General features: G+C 37.0%; 1 protein-coding gene across 6 annotated transcripts in view; it reads right to left on the bottom strand.

The window, feature by feature from the left end:
* Nucleotides 1-14,713, bottom strand: part of COL28A1 (collagen type XXVIII alpha 1 chain) — a 201,272-nt gene that overhangs the window by 112,023 nt on the left and 74,536 nt on the right. For all 6 annotated transcript variants that reach the window (XM_064380376.1, XM_021674199.2, XM_021674202.2 and 3 more), the window contains 2 exons: nucleotides 4,512-4,580; nucleotides 3,079-3,147 (listed from right to left, as the gene is read on the bottom strand). In XM_064380376.1, coding sequence (XP_064236446.1) covers nucleotides 3,079-3,147; nucleotides 4,512-4,580 — 138 coding nt within the window. The remainder of the gene's footprint in view (nucleotides 1-3,078; nucleotides 3,148-4,511; nucleotides 4,581-14,713) is intronic.

Raw genomic sequence — 14,713 nt, 5'->3', positions numbered from 1 at the left:
GATATTAAAAATATTTGTGCTAAACTTTTATATCAATTTGAGAAGAATTTACATCTTTATGATGTTGAATCTTCTAATCTATAAACATGTCCCTAAATTTATCAAGTATCCTTTGATTTCTTTCATCAGTGTTTTATACTTTTACACAAGTCCTATACATGTCTTATTAGATTTCTACCCAAATATTTTTCTTTTTTAGCAATTAAAAATGGTATTGTGCTTTTAATTTTAGTTTCTATGTGTTCATTACTAGTTCACAAAAATTAAATTGATTTTGTATGTTGATATTGTATCCTGTGACTTTGCTGAACTCACTTGTTAATTCTAGGAGCTTTTCTTGTAGATTTATTGGGATTTTTCTATGGAGGCCATCATATCATCTGCAAATAAGGATAGTTTTATTTATTGTTTTTATACCAATGCCTCATATTTCTTTTTCTTGTCGTATTGTGCTGGCTAGAACATCCAATACTATATTGAATAAGACTGGTGACAGCAGATGTCTTTGTCTTGTTCCTGATCTTAGAGGGATGTATTCACTCTTTCACTATTAGATATAATGTTAGCTCTAGATTTTTCACAGAAATTAAGGACGTTCCTCCTCTACTTCTAGTTTTCTGAGAGTTTTCATCAGAGATTTATCAGGGTTTATTAGGGTTTTGAGTTTTGTCAAATGCATTTCTCTGTCTTTTGATGTGATCATGTGATTTTTCTTCTTTAGCCTATTAATATGGTGTATTCCATTGATTAATTTTCAATTATTAAGCCAGGCTTGTATCCATAGGATAAACCCCACTTGGTCATGCTGTACAATTCTTTTTACATATTGCTGAATTCTATCAGCTACTATTTTGTTAAGAATTTTTATGTTGACATTCATAAGGGATATTGGTCTGTAGCATTCTTATTATGTACGTTTAGTATTTTGTTCTGGTTTAAAGGAAAACTGGCCTCATAACATAAGTTGGTAAGTGTTTCTTCCTCTTCTATTTTCTGAAAAAAATAGGGAGAATTTACTGTCCATAATGTTTTCTGTTTTTCAAAGAAAATTAAAGCAAAATAGTAAATGTACTAAGTATAATTGTCTATCTGGTGTAGGTTTACCCAATCATTCTTTATATTTTCCAGTATGCTTAAAATATTTTATTATTTAAAAATAAAAACATTTTAAGAACTACAATGAATAAATGAAACTCATTTTTAAGTTTAGTGCTGAGTTTGGAAGGAATAAATAATAGCAAAGCATAAAGTTGTTTGGATAAAACACTCATCAATCTGTATTTAAAATTTTTTTAATTGTGACTTATTTCTTTGAAATTTTCAGAATTTTTCCAGCTCTGAAAATCATAGACCTATGGAAAACTCAATCTTTTACTTTTATAGAAGTTAAAGTTGGAGACTTTGCAAATACATCCACAAGTTATTTGATATTCTTCATAAGGGGGTGAAATCTTCTTCTATTCCACTCAAATCTGAGCTGGTCCTATACATATTTTAGATATCACAGAAATGATGCTGTATAATTTCTGAGGCTAAGCCTGACATGATGAGTGGTTTCTGTTTACTGGAACACTCTGCCATTTGGTGAGGAAGCCCAAGCAACAACCTGTACCTACCCATGTGGAGGAGAACTGAGGTCTCTGAGCAACAATCCCAGCTAAGCTCCCAGACAACAACTTGCATAAACTGCCAGCCATGTAGTCCATTTTTAACATTCCAGCTGTTTCAGCACTCCATCTGACTTCAAATTATACAGAACTCTCACTACAACTCACAAAACCATAAGAAATAACAAATTATTGTTTTAAGGCACTAGGGCTTGAGGCAGTTTGTTAAACAGACACACAAAACCAAAATAGAGAACAAAATAAGTTAGTGGTTTACCTGTAATGATATTATCTAGTTAGTGGAAACTGAGACTAGATCACTTATCTCTAGATGATTAGTCCAGTGTATTTTTCTTCCATATGATGCTCTCTTTTTTGAGTTAGTATATTCAGATATTAGTGAAAAGCCTAAACCTAAACAATATATTGCCATTTCACTCAGAGAGTGCAGTATGGAAGTGCATGTCTCTGTGAATATACAGATGTGAGGAACTATGCAGTGCAAAGACAACTTGAAAGACCAGCTATCCACAATCAGTTGTTTTCATTTGTACCTCAGTGAGTCAGCTACTATTTTTCCCTAAGAGAATAATGATTACTTGAAAAGTTAACACACTTCTTATACCAGAATAATCGTATTTTATTCACTTCCTCTCCAAATGACTTTTAATAGAAATTTTTTTCTTCTCCAACAACAGTAACTTCAAAGCTACATGAAAGAGACATTGTGAATAACACAGGTATTACCTGTCTACAATTATCAATCCTAGCTTTAGGGCACACTCATGGGTTAGATAATGAGCCAAGTCCTTACTCTCAGCGATTTTCTTGTGGTTACAAAGAAATCCATTATAAAGTATAAACATTAGGCTTGAGTCCAGATCTTATTTCTAGAAAATTTTGACACATGAGAACTCTTTTCTTCTTGTTCAAGTTGATTAATCTTGTAAGAGGTTACAGTAAAAGAGAGTTGTTTGTCAACATTATATATATATTTACACATATACATATATGTTGTTCTATTTCATGTGTTGTGAAAAACAGCACTTGGATCTGGTCCTCGCATATTTATTTTCATTTGTTGCTCATAAAGATACAAGGTGGTTGGAAGGCCGAGGCGGGTGAATCACCTGAAGTCAGGAGTTCGAGACCAGCCTGGCCAACATGGCAAAACCCCGTATCTACTAAAAATGCAAAAAAATTAGTTGTTCCTGGTGATGTGCACCTTTAGTCTCAGCTACTCGGGAGGCTGAGGCAAGAGAATCACTTGAACTTGAGAGGTGGTGGTTGCACTGAGCTGAGATCACATCACTACACTCCAGCCTGGGTGACAGAGTGAGACTCCATCTCAAAAAAAAAAAAAAAAAAAAAAAATACAAGGTGGGTTAATTTGACCATTTATTCTAACCAGAAAGAACAAGTAAAACCTATATTTGTCCTTTTCATTTTATCTAGAATTTTTGCTACTTACTGGCTGTCCAGGCTCTCCAATTCCAATGGATCCTGGAGCTCCTGGTCTTCCTTCTTGGCCTCTTTCTCCCTAAGATAAATAAATAATAGAATGAAAGCTAGAGATTTTAAATAAAGAATAAACATAGCACAAAATTCTGTGGAGATTCCAACAGGGATAAATAGCAAAATGGACACATTTTTCATATTCATAAAGGTAAAAAATTCTAGAGGAAGAGAAATAGCTCAAATTTAAGTAAATTTAAGTGAACAAATTACTCAAAATTGTTCATTATCTTTTCTTGTCCAAATATAATTTAGCATTTTCAACTTTCACAAAATACTGTGTAAGAATTGACAGGGCAGACTGTGTGGCAATGCATGCTGGTTACTGAAATGGCCAAGCCGACAATGTGTGTGCTGTGCCCTGCCCTCTTGCCAGCATCCTGGGATGTCACATCTACCTTGTCCCCACTCTATCCTATTTCACCTTTCCTTTAAACTCTTTTCAGACTTCAGACTTCGTCCCCTCTTTTCTGGAGGCTTTCTTGGCTACTGCAACCACCACCTCTTGGGTTCAAGCAATTCTCCTGCCTCAGCCTCCCGAGTAGCTGAGACTACAGCTGCATATCACCAGGACCAGCTAATTTTTTAGTAGTTTTAGTAGATACGGGGTTTTTCCAAGTTGTCCAGGCTGGTCTCAAACTCCTGAGCTCAGGTGATTCACCCTCCTCAGCCTCCCAATCACCTTGTATCTTTATGAGCAACAAATGCTTCTCCATAACTCTGCCAACATAAACTTTACCTTCCCTGGAGTCTCAATGTGCTCATTGCTGAAATGCTATATGTGGGAATATTCAATCCCATTCAAAGTACAGTGTTTTGTACTGCTTGCTATTTTAATCCTGCATCAAAGTCTTACTGTCACAACCACATAGAAAAGCCATTCAAAATAGGCACTTCTGCTTTATTGTATTCTGTATAATGTAGAGTCTCACAGGATAGATGTTCTTTCCCTTTCTAGTTCTCTACAAATCTCTCTGCCAACGTTGACCTATTCAGTGCCATGGTCCTTCCGGTTTCTGCCCCTTTATGCTTGTTCAGTGTGAGCCATGAGTGTTGATGTGTTAAGTTGTTTCACTTCCTGATAACATATTTGCATATGAATGCTTAAAGTCCATGAAAACTCAACAGAACTACAATGTACCTTGGCAAGAGGGTGGGTATTTGGAAACAAGTTTTTCATTACAACAAAATCAAAAAATACATTAATTATTCTTGTGGAAACTGCCCCGACAAGCATATTGCTGTGTCCAAGCATATAAAATGAAGTAACTTCAGGAAGCCTCCTTGTGTCTATTGGGTTTAGGCAGAATGGAGTTCAAATCACAGCTCCCTCAGGCCCTACAATAAATTCAATAGTCATCAATGGGCAAAAAGTCAAGTTATCTTTACCTTAATACCTTGCTGTCCAATTCCAGGAATTCCTGGAGAACCATAAGGACCAGGAGGACCTGGCTCACCCTGGAGGAAGAAATAGTGACAGCAGTTATATGTTAGGTCAACTCAACAGTATTGTTTAAGCAGCTCTTCGATGTATGGTTTTGCAATAGAGGCCTTGAATTCAAGACCAGCCTGGCCAACATGGTGAAACATTGTCTCTACTAAAAATACAACAACAACAACAAAAATTTAGCTGGGCCTGGTGGCATGTGCCTGTAGTCTCAGCTACTCAGGAGGCTGAGGCAGAAGAATTGCTTGAACGCAGGAGGCAGAGGTTGCAGTGAGCCAAGATCTCCTCACTACACTTGAGCCTGGGCAACAGAGCCAGACTTCATTTTAAAAAGTCTGTTGACCAACTACAAAAGGGGAAGAGAAGAGCCAAAAGGGTCAGTGTCAAACCAGCTCCCCAAAAGGTATGCCCAGGCTCAGGGTGAATTTAAAACAAAGGAATTCTGCCTCAAAACGAGTCATCCACATTTATGATCCCTTGGCATTTAAGTGGATTGAATTCAAAAGTACTTACTGTGTAACCTGTTGAGTACAAGTCAGTCTGGCAAACATTTTTTCCCTTAAACTCCTAAGGTTGTACTTGTTTTTCTATGTAGATTAAGTTTTCTGAGTGGCCAGGTGACTGACATTCTCATTTTACATGTTTTTAGCAGTGAAATTTATCTCTCCTCATACTATCAGACAGAAAAGTTCACATTAAATTTGAACTTGCTTACTTAATCTCTCTCTCTCTCTTTTTCTCTCTGTCTCTCTCTCTCTCTCTCTCTCTCTCTCTCTCTCTATCTATCTTTAGTTTCTCTCTGTCACCCAGGATGCAGTGCAATGATGTGATCTCAGCTCACTGCAATCTCCACCTCCCAGGCTCAAACTATTCTCCTGCTTCAGCCTCCTGAGTAGCTGGGATTACAGGTATCTGCCACCATGCCTGGCTAATTTTTGTATTTTTAGCAGAGATGGGGTTTTGCCATGTTGGCCAGGCTGGTCTCGAACTCCTGACCTAAAGTGATCCACCTGCCTTGGCCTCCCAAACTGCTGATGTTGCAGGCCTGAGCCACTGCACCCGGCCTGTTTACTTAATCTCAATATTTAATGAAGTGCTAGAGAATATTTAGCTTTCTAGAGATTCCAAATTTTCACTTTGCTTACAACTTGTTGTGCTCCCCATTTAAGTTGGAATCTACCTGTCAGTTATACAGGTCGCATATGGGTGACTGTCTCCGTCACTCAGCAAATAACACCAGGTACTTGCTATGTGGAGGGCCATGAAGTAAAATTAGAAGAAGGTGAAGACATAGTTCCTAAACTTAAGAGACCAGCTTAAGAGACAAAGCATACCATTTAAAAATGGGGTGTGGGATAAAAAACTACGTATTAGGTACAACATACACTACTTCGGTAATGCATTCACTAAAATCTCAGAATTCACCATAATGTAATTCATTCAAACAATCAAAAACCACTTGTACCCCAGAAACTATTGAAGTAAAAAAAATTTAAGTATATATATATTATATGACACATATATATATGTAATACCATTAAAAATACAATAAATACAACCACCCACTGCTGAATTTGGCTGGCTAAAAAAAAGTACAATAATAACAATACAAGGTCCTAACTTTACTTAATCTATTCACTTTTTATCCCTTCTATATGTAGCATTGGTTCTGTAATGGGTCAGAAGACATCTAAATTATATATTTGCCATAGAATTTGAGAGTTTTTTGAGTAGTGGAAGTTCTGCCCTACTTTGTACTTCTGTAATGTTTGATCAGAAACAAACCAAGAGCCCAGGCTGATGACAAGAAATTGGCTTGGTCATTATCTTGAAATGTATGGACCAGGAGAATCAAGAGTAGAAGCAACTCTCTTACCTTGAGCCCATGAACTCCCTTTAGCCTTGGTCAAGTACCAAGAGCAGCTGAGAAATATCTTAATATTGCTTTTCAAGGGAGTTGCAGGAGTGTGAAGATTAGAGAGGGTTGTTCTCCTTTACCTGAGCACAGCCTCTTAGCAATGTAACTTCACATTTCACTTGCTTAAATTTATTTCTCAGGAGCCTGGTATCTCAAGGTAGGATTCACAAAACAGTATTGGCCTACAGCTCATGTTTATTTCTTTCACATTTCCCCTTTTTCTTTCTTACAGAGATTCCTGAGGTAGAAAAGAAAGTGGTCCTGACTGTAAAATATGCTGTCTGGGCAAAGACAAAACAGGGAGGGAAGAGTCAGCACTCTAGTCAGAATGATTTTCCAGGAATTTACCAAGACAGCATAGTCCTGGTAAGACTGCAGGCATGATTCCATTCCTGTCAATATTCCTTCCCTAGCCATTTGTCACACACACACACACACACACATACACACACACACACACACACACAGAGAGGAGAGAGAGAGAGAGAGAGAGAGAGAGAGAGAGAGAGAGATTGCATGCCCAAAAGATTGCATGCCCACATTACTACTAATTATTTCTCTACTTTACTTTCATTTGCCATCAGAGCCATTTACCAACAGGCAAGTATAACAAAGAAGTATGGGTTAAAACGAGTAGCCCCAGAAAGAATCTGTTTCTCATTACCTCCATGTGAGTGTGAATATGTGTGAATGTGAGTGTAAGCATGTGTGGAGGCAGCAAAAAGATTAGGTAAACCACCTTGGTCCTTCTCAGAAATCAAAAACACCCATGCTATGGACTTTAAGAGGACAGGAAGCCAATGTTGAATAAAACCTACTATTTATCAGCACTGCCCAGACATGTCATATACATTATCTCATTTAATCTTCTATCAATCATAAGAAGTAGGTTTTTGGGTTTGGGGTTTTTTTTTCAAATGTCTGGCTTCAAGTGATTTTTCTGTCTTGCCCTCCCAAAATGCTGGGAGTACAGGCGTAAGCCACCACACCCAGCCCTTCATGCATGGAGTCACAGGGAAAAAACCATGACTTTGAATCATTTGGTCTTGTAGAACCTTGGTTCTATTATTTACTAACAATCTGAGCTTTTGCAAAATCTCCATATGCAAAATGAGGATAATTATATCTGCCTTGCAGCATTGAGAGGATTCAAAATATTGTCTGCAAAACATCTAAGTCATAACCAGTCACACAACAGCTGTTTAATATGTATAGATTTGATTGTTATTCACCAGACCTTTTTTGAGCACCGAACTAATAATAGGTAAATAACAATTTATGTGTATAATTGAATATCAGGTTACATAATTACAGACATAAATCAGATTGCACTTGCACTTTGCAGAGGCTTACAATCTGGCTGGAGAGACGAATGAACATAAAATAAAATACAAGCATATGAATTAGCATAAGAAAGATATTAACAGAATATATAAGACTCTGAAGCAGAAATGTTTAATTCTACCTTAAGGAACTGGGAAAGTTTCATATAGTAGAGGAGATGTTTGATTCGAACAAAGAAGTAGGAATCATAGCTAATCTGACGGAAAAGAAAAGAAACAAAAGTTCTGGAAGAAGGAAGAGTATGAGCCATAAAATGATGTTAAATGTTCTAGGGATGGTCTGCAGCCCTGTGAGCCCAAAAGGCTAGAAACGAGGTGGCACTAAGGCCACTGTCTGGAGCAGCATGGTCCAATGAAAATAGAGAGCCACATTTATAATTTTTAATCCTCTAGTAGCCACATTAAGAAATAAAAAGAAACAGGTAAATTATAATTAATAATATATTTTACTTAATAAATACAAAATAGTATCATTTTGACATATAATCAATACTTTTTAAAGTATTAATGATTTTTTACTATCTTTTAATGCTAAGTCTTGGAAATCTGATGTGTATCTTACACTTACAGCACATCTCAATTTGGACCAGCCACATTTCAAGTGCTCAGTAGACACATGCGGCTACCTTATTGGGCAGTGCGGTTTAGAGTGATTAACAGGGCTGAAGTCTCAGGTCAGAACCATGAACAGTACCAACATTTAAGTCATGTGAGAGTGGAAGAATACAGAGATGTCTTGCGGGGAGTTGGGGAAAAAGAAAATTTCAAAAGAGATTCATCATTTCCAAAGATAAATTTGTCATCTTTCACTCCCCAACCTAGTCATCTTCTAGTGTTCTCCATCTCAGGGAAGGGCACCAGAATCCCTCCTGTGTCAAACAGGAACCTAGGGGTCATTCATGACACCTCCCATTCCCTCTGCTACCATATGCAATGCATCCCAACACCCATCAGTATGCCTCCTAAATCTCTCCCAAATCCATCCACTTCAGTCCTCTACCATGCCTCTCCAGTCTACAGCAAAGTGATAATACCTCTTGTTCAGAGTACAACAAAGTCCTTAGTATTCTATTTGCACCCACTCTAGCATACTCCAATTTATTCCCTCCATTGCTGCAGAGCAATTTTTTAATTTTAATTTTAATCTGAGTAAAACCTTCTGAGGCCTTTCCCTAAGACAGATCTCCTTACAAGGCCCTGCGTGGTGTGGCCCTGCAGCCTCTCCAGTCCCATCTGTCATCAGTCACCTCTTCACTCCCGATCCCAGCAACATTGGCTTGTGTTCAATTCCTTGTACTTGCCTGGCTCCTCCTGCCACAGGATCTTTGCACAGACTATTCTGTCAGGCTCTTTGCACAGACTGTTCTGTCTGTCTGGGGTGCTTTTACCTCTCTCTTTCATAGTGATTCTTATCTTTCAGATCTTATGTTAAGCAGCATGGCTTCAAGAAGGGATTTTTGGATCAGCTGAAATTCCTATTTTAGGCACTACAGTATCAATAGCACTGTTTTCCTTTTTTTTTTTTTATTGAGCATTCATTACGGCTGTAACTTCGCATTTAATGTTCTCCATCTCCTCCCCGCTAGACTGTGGGGATGATGCATATGATTTCGTTCAGCTTTGCCTTCTCCATGTTTAGCTAATTACTATCATTCACTCAATCATCCATGTGCCAAACGTTTATTGAGCATTGATTAGGGAGCAGGGCTCTGCTAGCTGTGGGAGGTGAACAAAACTGGAAACCTGTTCTAGGCTGGGGGAGCTGGGGGTCTAGAAATACTCCTCTGGACTTCCCTCTGGTTTGCTTAGGTTTTCAACTAGGAGCAACTGTATATAAATCACACAATGATATCAAGTATCTATTACACAGTTTCTCCTACAAATTCACCCAGACACAATTAATTTTCTTCAACTGAAAGAGTAATGAAGCCACAATGAAGAGGAAAGTTCAGCTAAGAAAACCAACCAACACCCCCTATCCCTGGCACTGATTCTAACCAAAAGCAAATCCTTCATTTCTCTAAGATGGTACATAATAAATAGTTATCCAAGACTGAATTAAATATTTGAGGACAGAACTTTACCCTTTTTTAAATAATACAATTATGAAAAAATGTATATTTTCTTAATATTACAAAGATGTTTTAGCAACTTTTAAAAATCATTTCCCAGATATGTATGGTGCCAACTTTAATATTTTAAGTTTTATTGCAAATATTCTAATGCTTTCCAAATGGAAGAAAATGATGGATGAGCATTTTGTAGGTACAGAATGGTTCAAGTATGGCCAGGATACATTCTCAGCTGAAACTCAGGAAAGTGATGACTGTATATCAGGGCTTGGGAGAAAGGTCAAGAAAGCCTCCTTTTGGAAAGAGGAACAAAGGAAGGAAGGAAGGAGGAGGGGACAAGGATAAAGGAGGGAGGGGGAAGGGAGGGAGGGGAGAGGGAGGGAGAGAAGGAGGGGAGAAGAGGGGAGTCAATATTTATCAAATACTTGTTAAATCAAGCTCCATTTTTAGCACCAAGTTTCTCATTTCGGAGGAAGTATTGTGCTATAAAAGGCTTGTTTTTAGAAAATTTATCAGAATAAACTTGGTATACATTAGTATAAAGACAGTTGTAAAATACTTAACTACTTAATTAAAATTGCTAATACATATGGCACTTACTATGCAACAAGTGCTGCTCTACATAACTGACATGTATTAACTCATTTAATCCTCATCACAACTCTTAAGAAGTAGGTACTATTATTAACTCACTGCATGGATGAGAAGACTGAGTCATAGGGAGGTAAAGTAACTTGCCCAAATCACACAGTCAGTAAAACATAGGACTGGGTTTGAAACCTGGTTGTTTGGCATTAAAGCCAGTGCTCTCAACTACTATGCCAAACCGCCTCTTGAAATTTTTCAATTCTTCTTTTAAAGTATTTCAAAAATTATACGATTGCAGACTAAATTCATATCTTTAGTATAAGATGAAAAATGCAAAAGTCAGATAATTACAATCTACTCAAAAGTGAAAATCCATCATATGACAACAAAGCACCTCTAAAGTAAAATATAAGCCAAGAGGAAATACAGCTTATCCAAGCTGATGCACATGCCATTTCAGGTATATAAAGTCTACCTGGTTGTCACTTAATGTTAAAAGTAATGTAAATTACAACTGGCAATACTGTAATCACATAAGGCAAATCTATAAACCAGTAAGTAAACTGTACTGAGTTTGGAACCACTATTATGTCAAACCTCTAAATAAAACCTTTCTTGAATACCAGCCACTTATGCAAGAGAGGAAGTCCAGTCCACATACTCTACCTACTTGTGCTTTCTAAAGCAGAAAAAACTCTAATAACAATGAATTGGTGAGGAATATAATACAAATTATATTGAACCACATTTTAGTAACTCTTAACTCACCTTCTAGAATGCTATTAGATTAAACCACATGAAATTGACAATATTTGACCATGTTTGGCCTACAAACATGGCAATTCATGTGTTTCAACTAATAGAAAAATCATACTTCATTATATATAACAAAATATAAGAAAATGCAAGTCATTTTCCCTAAAAGGAAGGACCAGTCAGCAGCCCATTAGGAGAGCTTCGGAGAATTGCAGCTCTAGAAGACACTGTTTAGAATCCTCCAGCACAAAATGAGTTGCTGGTAAGAATTCAGGATGGACATACTCCATTAACCTAAGAACAAGGCCATTGATTTATGAAAGGAGATGGATCCATATGACAGTGTGATAATGTTTCTTAAAACCTTACCCTGAGAGGCTGGGAGGAGGGAATCATGGGGAATATGGGTACAGAGTTTATGTTGAGACAATGAAAAGTTTTTGGGTATAGATAGTGGTGATGGTTATATATATAACATTGTGAATATATTTAAAACCACTGAATTGCATGCTTACAAATGGTTCAAACAATAAATGTTATGTTATAAATATTTTACCACAACAAAAACCCTTACCTTTGGAATACAATTAATTTCTCTGTTGCAAAGAGTTGTTACTGCAACTTACTTGAAATAAATAAGGACATTGAAAAAATTAGAAAGAAAACATTCTGACATCCCTCTGAAGACACTGCAGTGGCTGATTCATTCCATATTAGTGCCCTCTTTATGTATGCAGGTTAGACCCAGCCACTTTGTGGGAAATGTTGGCAGCACTTTAGGTTCCTTAGTACATCAGAGCTTTTACCTGACAATCTACACACACGCGTGCACATGCACATACACACACACACACACACACACACACAGTATATATACCCATCTGCTGAGAACCACATGCATCAGCAATTTGGGAATAGAAATCATCTACCTTGAAGCCATTGGCTGACATCCCACATGTTCTGGCAGCCACTTCAAGTTGTCACTATCAGTTGTCTCATGTCAAATGAGTTAATAAGCTCATTTAGAGTTTTGGTAGGCAGATGTGCATGTAGGTCAAAGCCTTCTCCACAGCAAGAATTGCTGAATTACTAATGATTCTTTCCCTTTAATTAGGCCCAGAACAGAAATAGCATTTAGACTTTGACATCTCTGAAGGAAAAAACATTCACATCATTTGGCAGATTGGCTATGATTCTTCATTTAACAGCTATTTATAATTAAAATTGTAAAGGGATTCTTCCTATACACTGAGTAGTCACAACCTTGTTCAAAGTCGTTATCCTGCCAGGAGAACCAGACAGCAAATTATTGTTTTTGGACAACTAGAAAAGCTGACATTTTCAAGTACCCTATACTTAAAATACTTTACATGAAGCCAAAAATACAGTCATTCTGTTAAGATAATTGTGAACTTAAAAAAGTTTTTTGTTTGATTGATTATTCCTTACCAAGAAATGTAGGTGTCTACATGTTTTCACTTGATTTACTTCACTTCAAGTGATAAATTACAAGGAATTATATCCTGTTACAAATCATGACTTTTTAAGTGGTTGAGAGCAACACCATGATGTTAGGAAATTGTTAGATTTTTGAGTTATATAAGAACTGAAATGTGTCTACACAAGATGATTGTATGATGAAAAAGTTTAAAATGCTTTATAGTTGTTCATATTTGTGATGTTGAACTACTTCCAACACACAATTGGAAACATTAGTTACGTTTAGTAGGTCGACCTAGCTACTAAGCGAATTTTGAGCCAACCAAATACTTAAATAATGACCAAAACAAGAATTTACTTTTAAAACTACTAAATCTTCATTAGTGACTTCTATTCCAAAGGAAATACTGACATAGAAAACATAAGACTATAAGTTGTATACAAGAAACTGTAAAAAATAAAAAATTACACCCCAAGTCTTCATGCCACTCTTAGAAAAAAGTAGAAGTAACACATTGGATTGTTTAATGCACAGGAAGCCTTTGATGGGGTATGTCAACACTGTCCTGTTTGTCTTTATTACCCAACTATGTCAGAAGAATGGTCAATATTCCTGACTGCTATATCCTTCTCTCTGGTTTTCTACACAACACATTGCCATCTCCTTGACCCTTCTACTGAAAGTATTCTTTCAAAGCTTCCCAATGACCTCAGTATTGCCAAATTAAGTTACCACATAGACAACTGCCCACAAGACCTGTCTGAAGTATGATACTGCTGACCACTCATGCCATTTAAAACCTTTTATTCACTCATTCATTTAAGAAACACTTGTTGCTTCATGTAAATGTGTGTGAATGAGTGTGCATAGCAAAATTTTTAAATCTCCCAGACAGTGGTGCTCCTGACCCATTGTCCCCACATTTTCTGATTTAGACTTTATAAAAACAGTAATGGACCTGCTGATATCTGCCCAGTTCTTCTGCCAATGGTTCCTATCTGAATGAAGACTAGGAATGTTCAGAGATATAATACATGGAAGCTCAAAGTAGAGAAACTTGATTAGCACACTTCCAGCTCCCAGAAATATCCACACATTCATTCCTAATGTCATATCTGAAAGGAAGACAGCTAGCCCTCTTGCCACAACTCTTTTTCATAGAACACTTTGAAGGAAACAGGATGTTGTGTAGGGATGTTTAGTGTGCTTATAGTTTTAAGTTCAGGGTCTGTACATCTAACTTTTGTTTACTTAATCTCCTCATTAGTACATTGTTAACCTGAAAAATATCTCCTTTGCTTGGGAACCTCAAAAACTGGGATGGAAGCTTGACAAAGCAGGATTCAGAAAAGCAGGGTATCCAAGAACTGTGGGGTGATACAAACTTTAGGGTGAACTACATGTTTCATGTACAACTCTCATCACCCTCGCTGCAATGAACTCCTCTTAAAACATGGTTGTAGTTCATTCACTAATACTAAGCCTTTTGTCCATTTTGGATGAATGTTTGAGTCACTTACCCTGACCATATCCATTTATTAAACTGGACCAGTCTAGTGCTATTTCTCTACGGATTTTATTAATATCTCAGAAGCTTAAACTGAACGTAAAGCAAGACCAAGTTTCTTAGGTAAAAGATTGTTAAGTTTCTTACCCTTGACTATACAGCAAGAAGAAAATACTTAAGACAAATATCCTGCAGGAATATTATGAGCATCTTAGAGTAGAATGATGAAAGGAGTTAGTGGAAGGGAGGCAATTCATCTTTTAAGATAAATCAATATATAATATTGCAGTATTTTCTAACTGTTTGAGGATTAGCATATGGTACTTTCCCTTGGGAAAAAACATCAGGGATATCTTCTTGTGCCCTTTTGGCCTTGAAGCTCTAACACTGGGATACTTTGAAGTGTCACCAGCTGCTTCCTGCACATGCCACCATGCAGTCTCTCCTCCCAAGGCACAAAGAGAGTCTTGGAAAGAGTGGATTTGCATGAAATTTGAGAAGGAAATGCCCTTCAGAAAT

This window comes from Aotus nancymaae, unplaced genomic scaffold, assembly GCF_030222135.1.
Source record: "Aotus nancymaae isolate 86718 unplaced genomic scaffold, 86718_ANA_hifiasm-v0.15.2.pri h1tg000025l, whole genome shotgun sequence".
Classification (NCBI taxonomy): domain Eukaryota; kingdom Metazoa; phylum Chordata; class Mammalia; order Primates; family Aotidae; genus Aotus; species Aotus nancymaae.
This window is presented reverse-complemented; position numbering and strand designations above follow the sequence as displayed.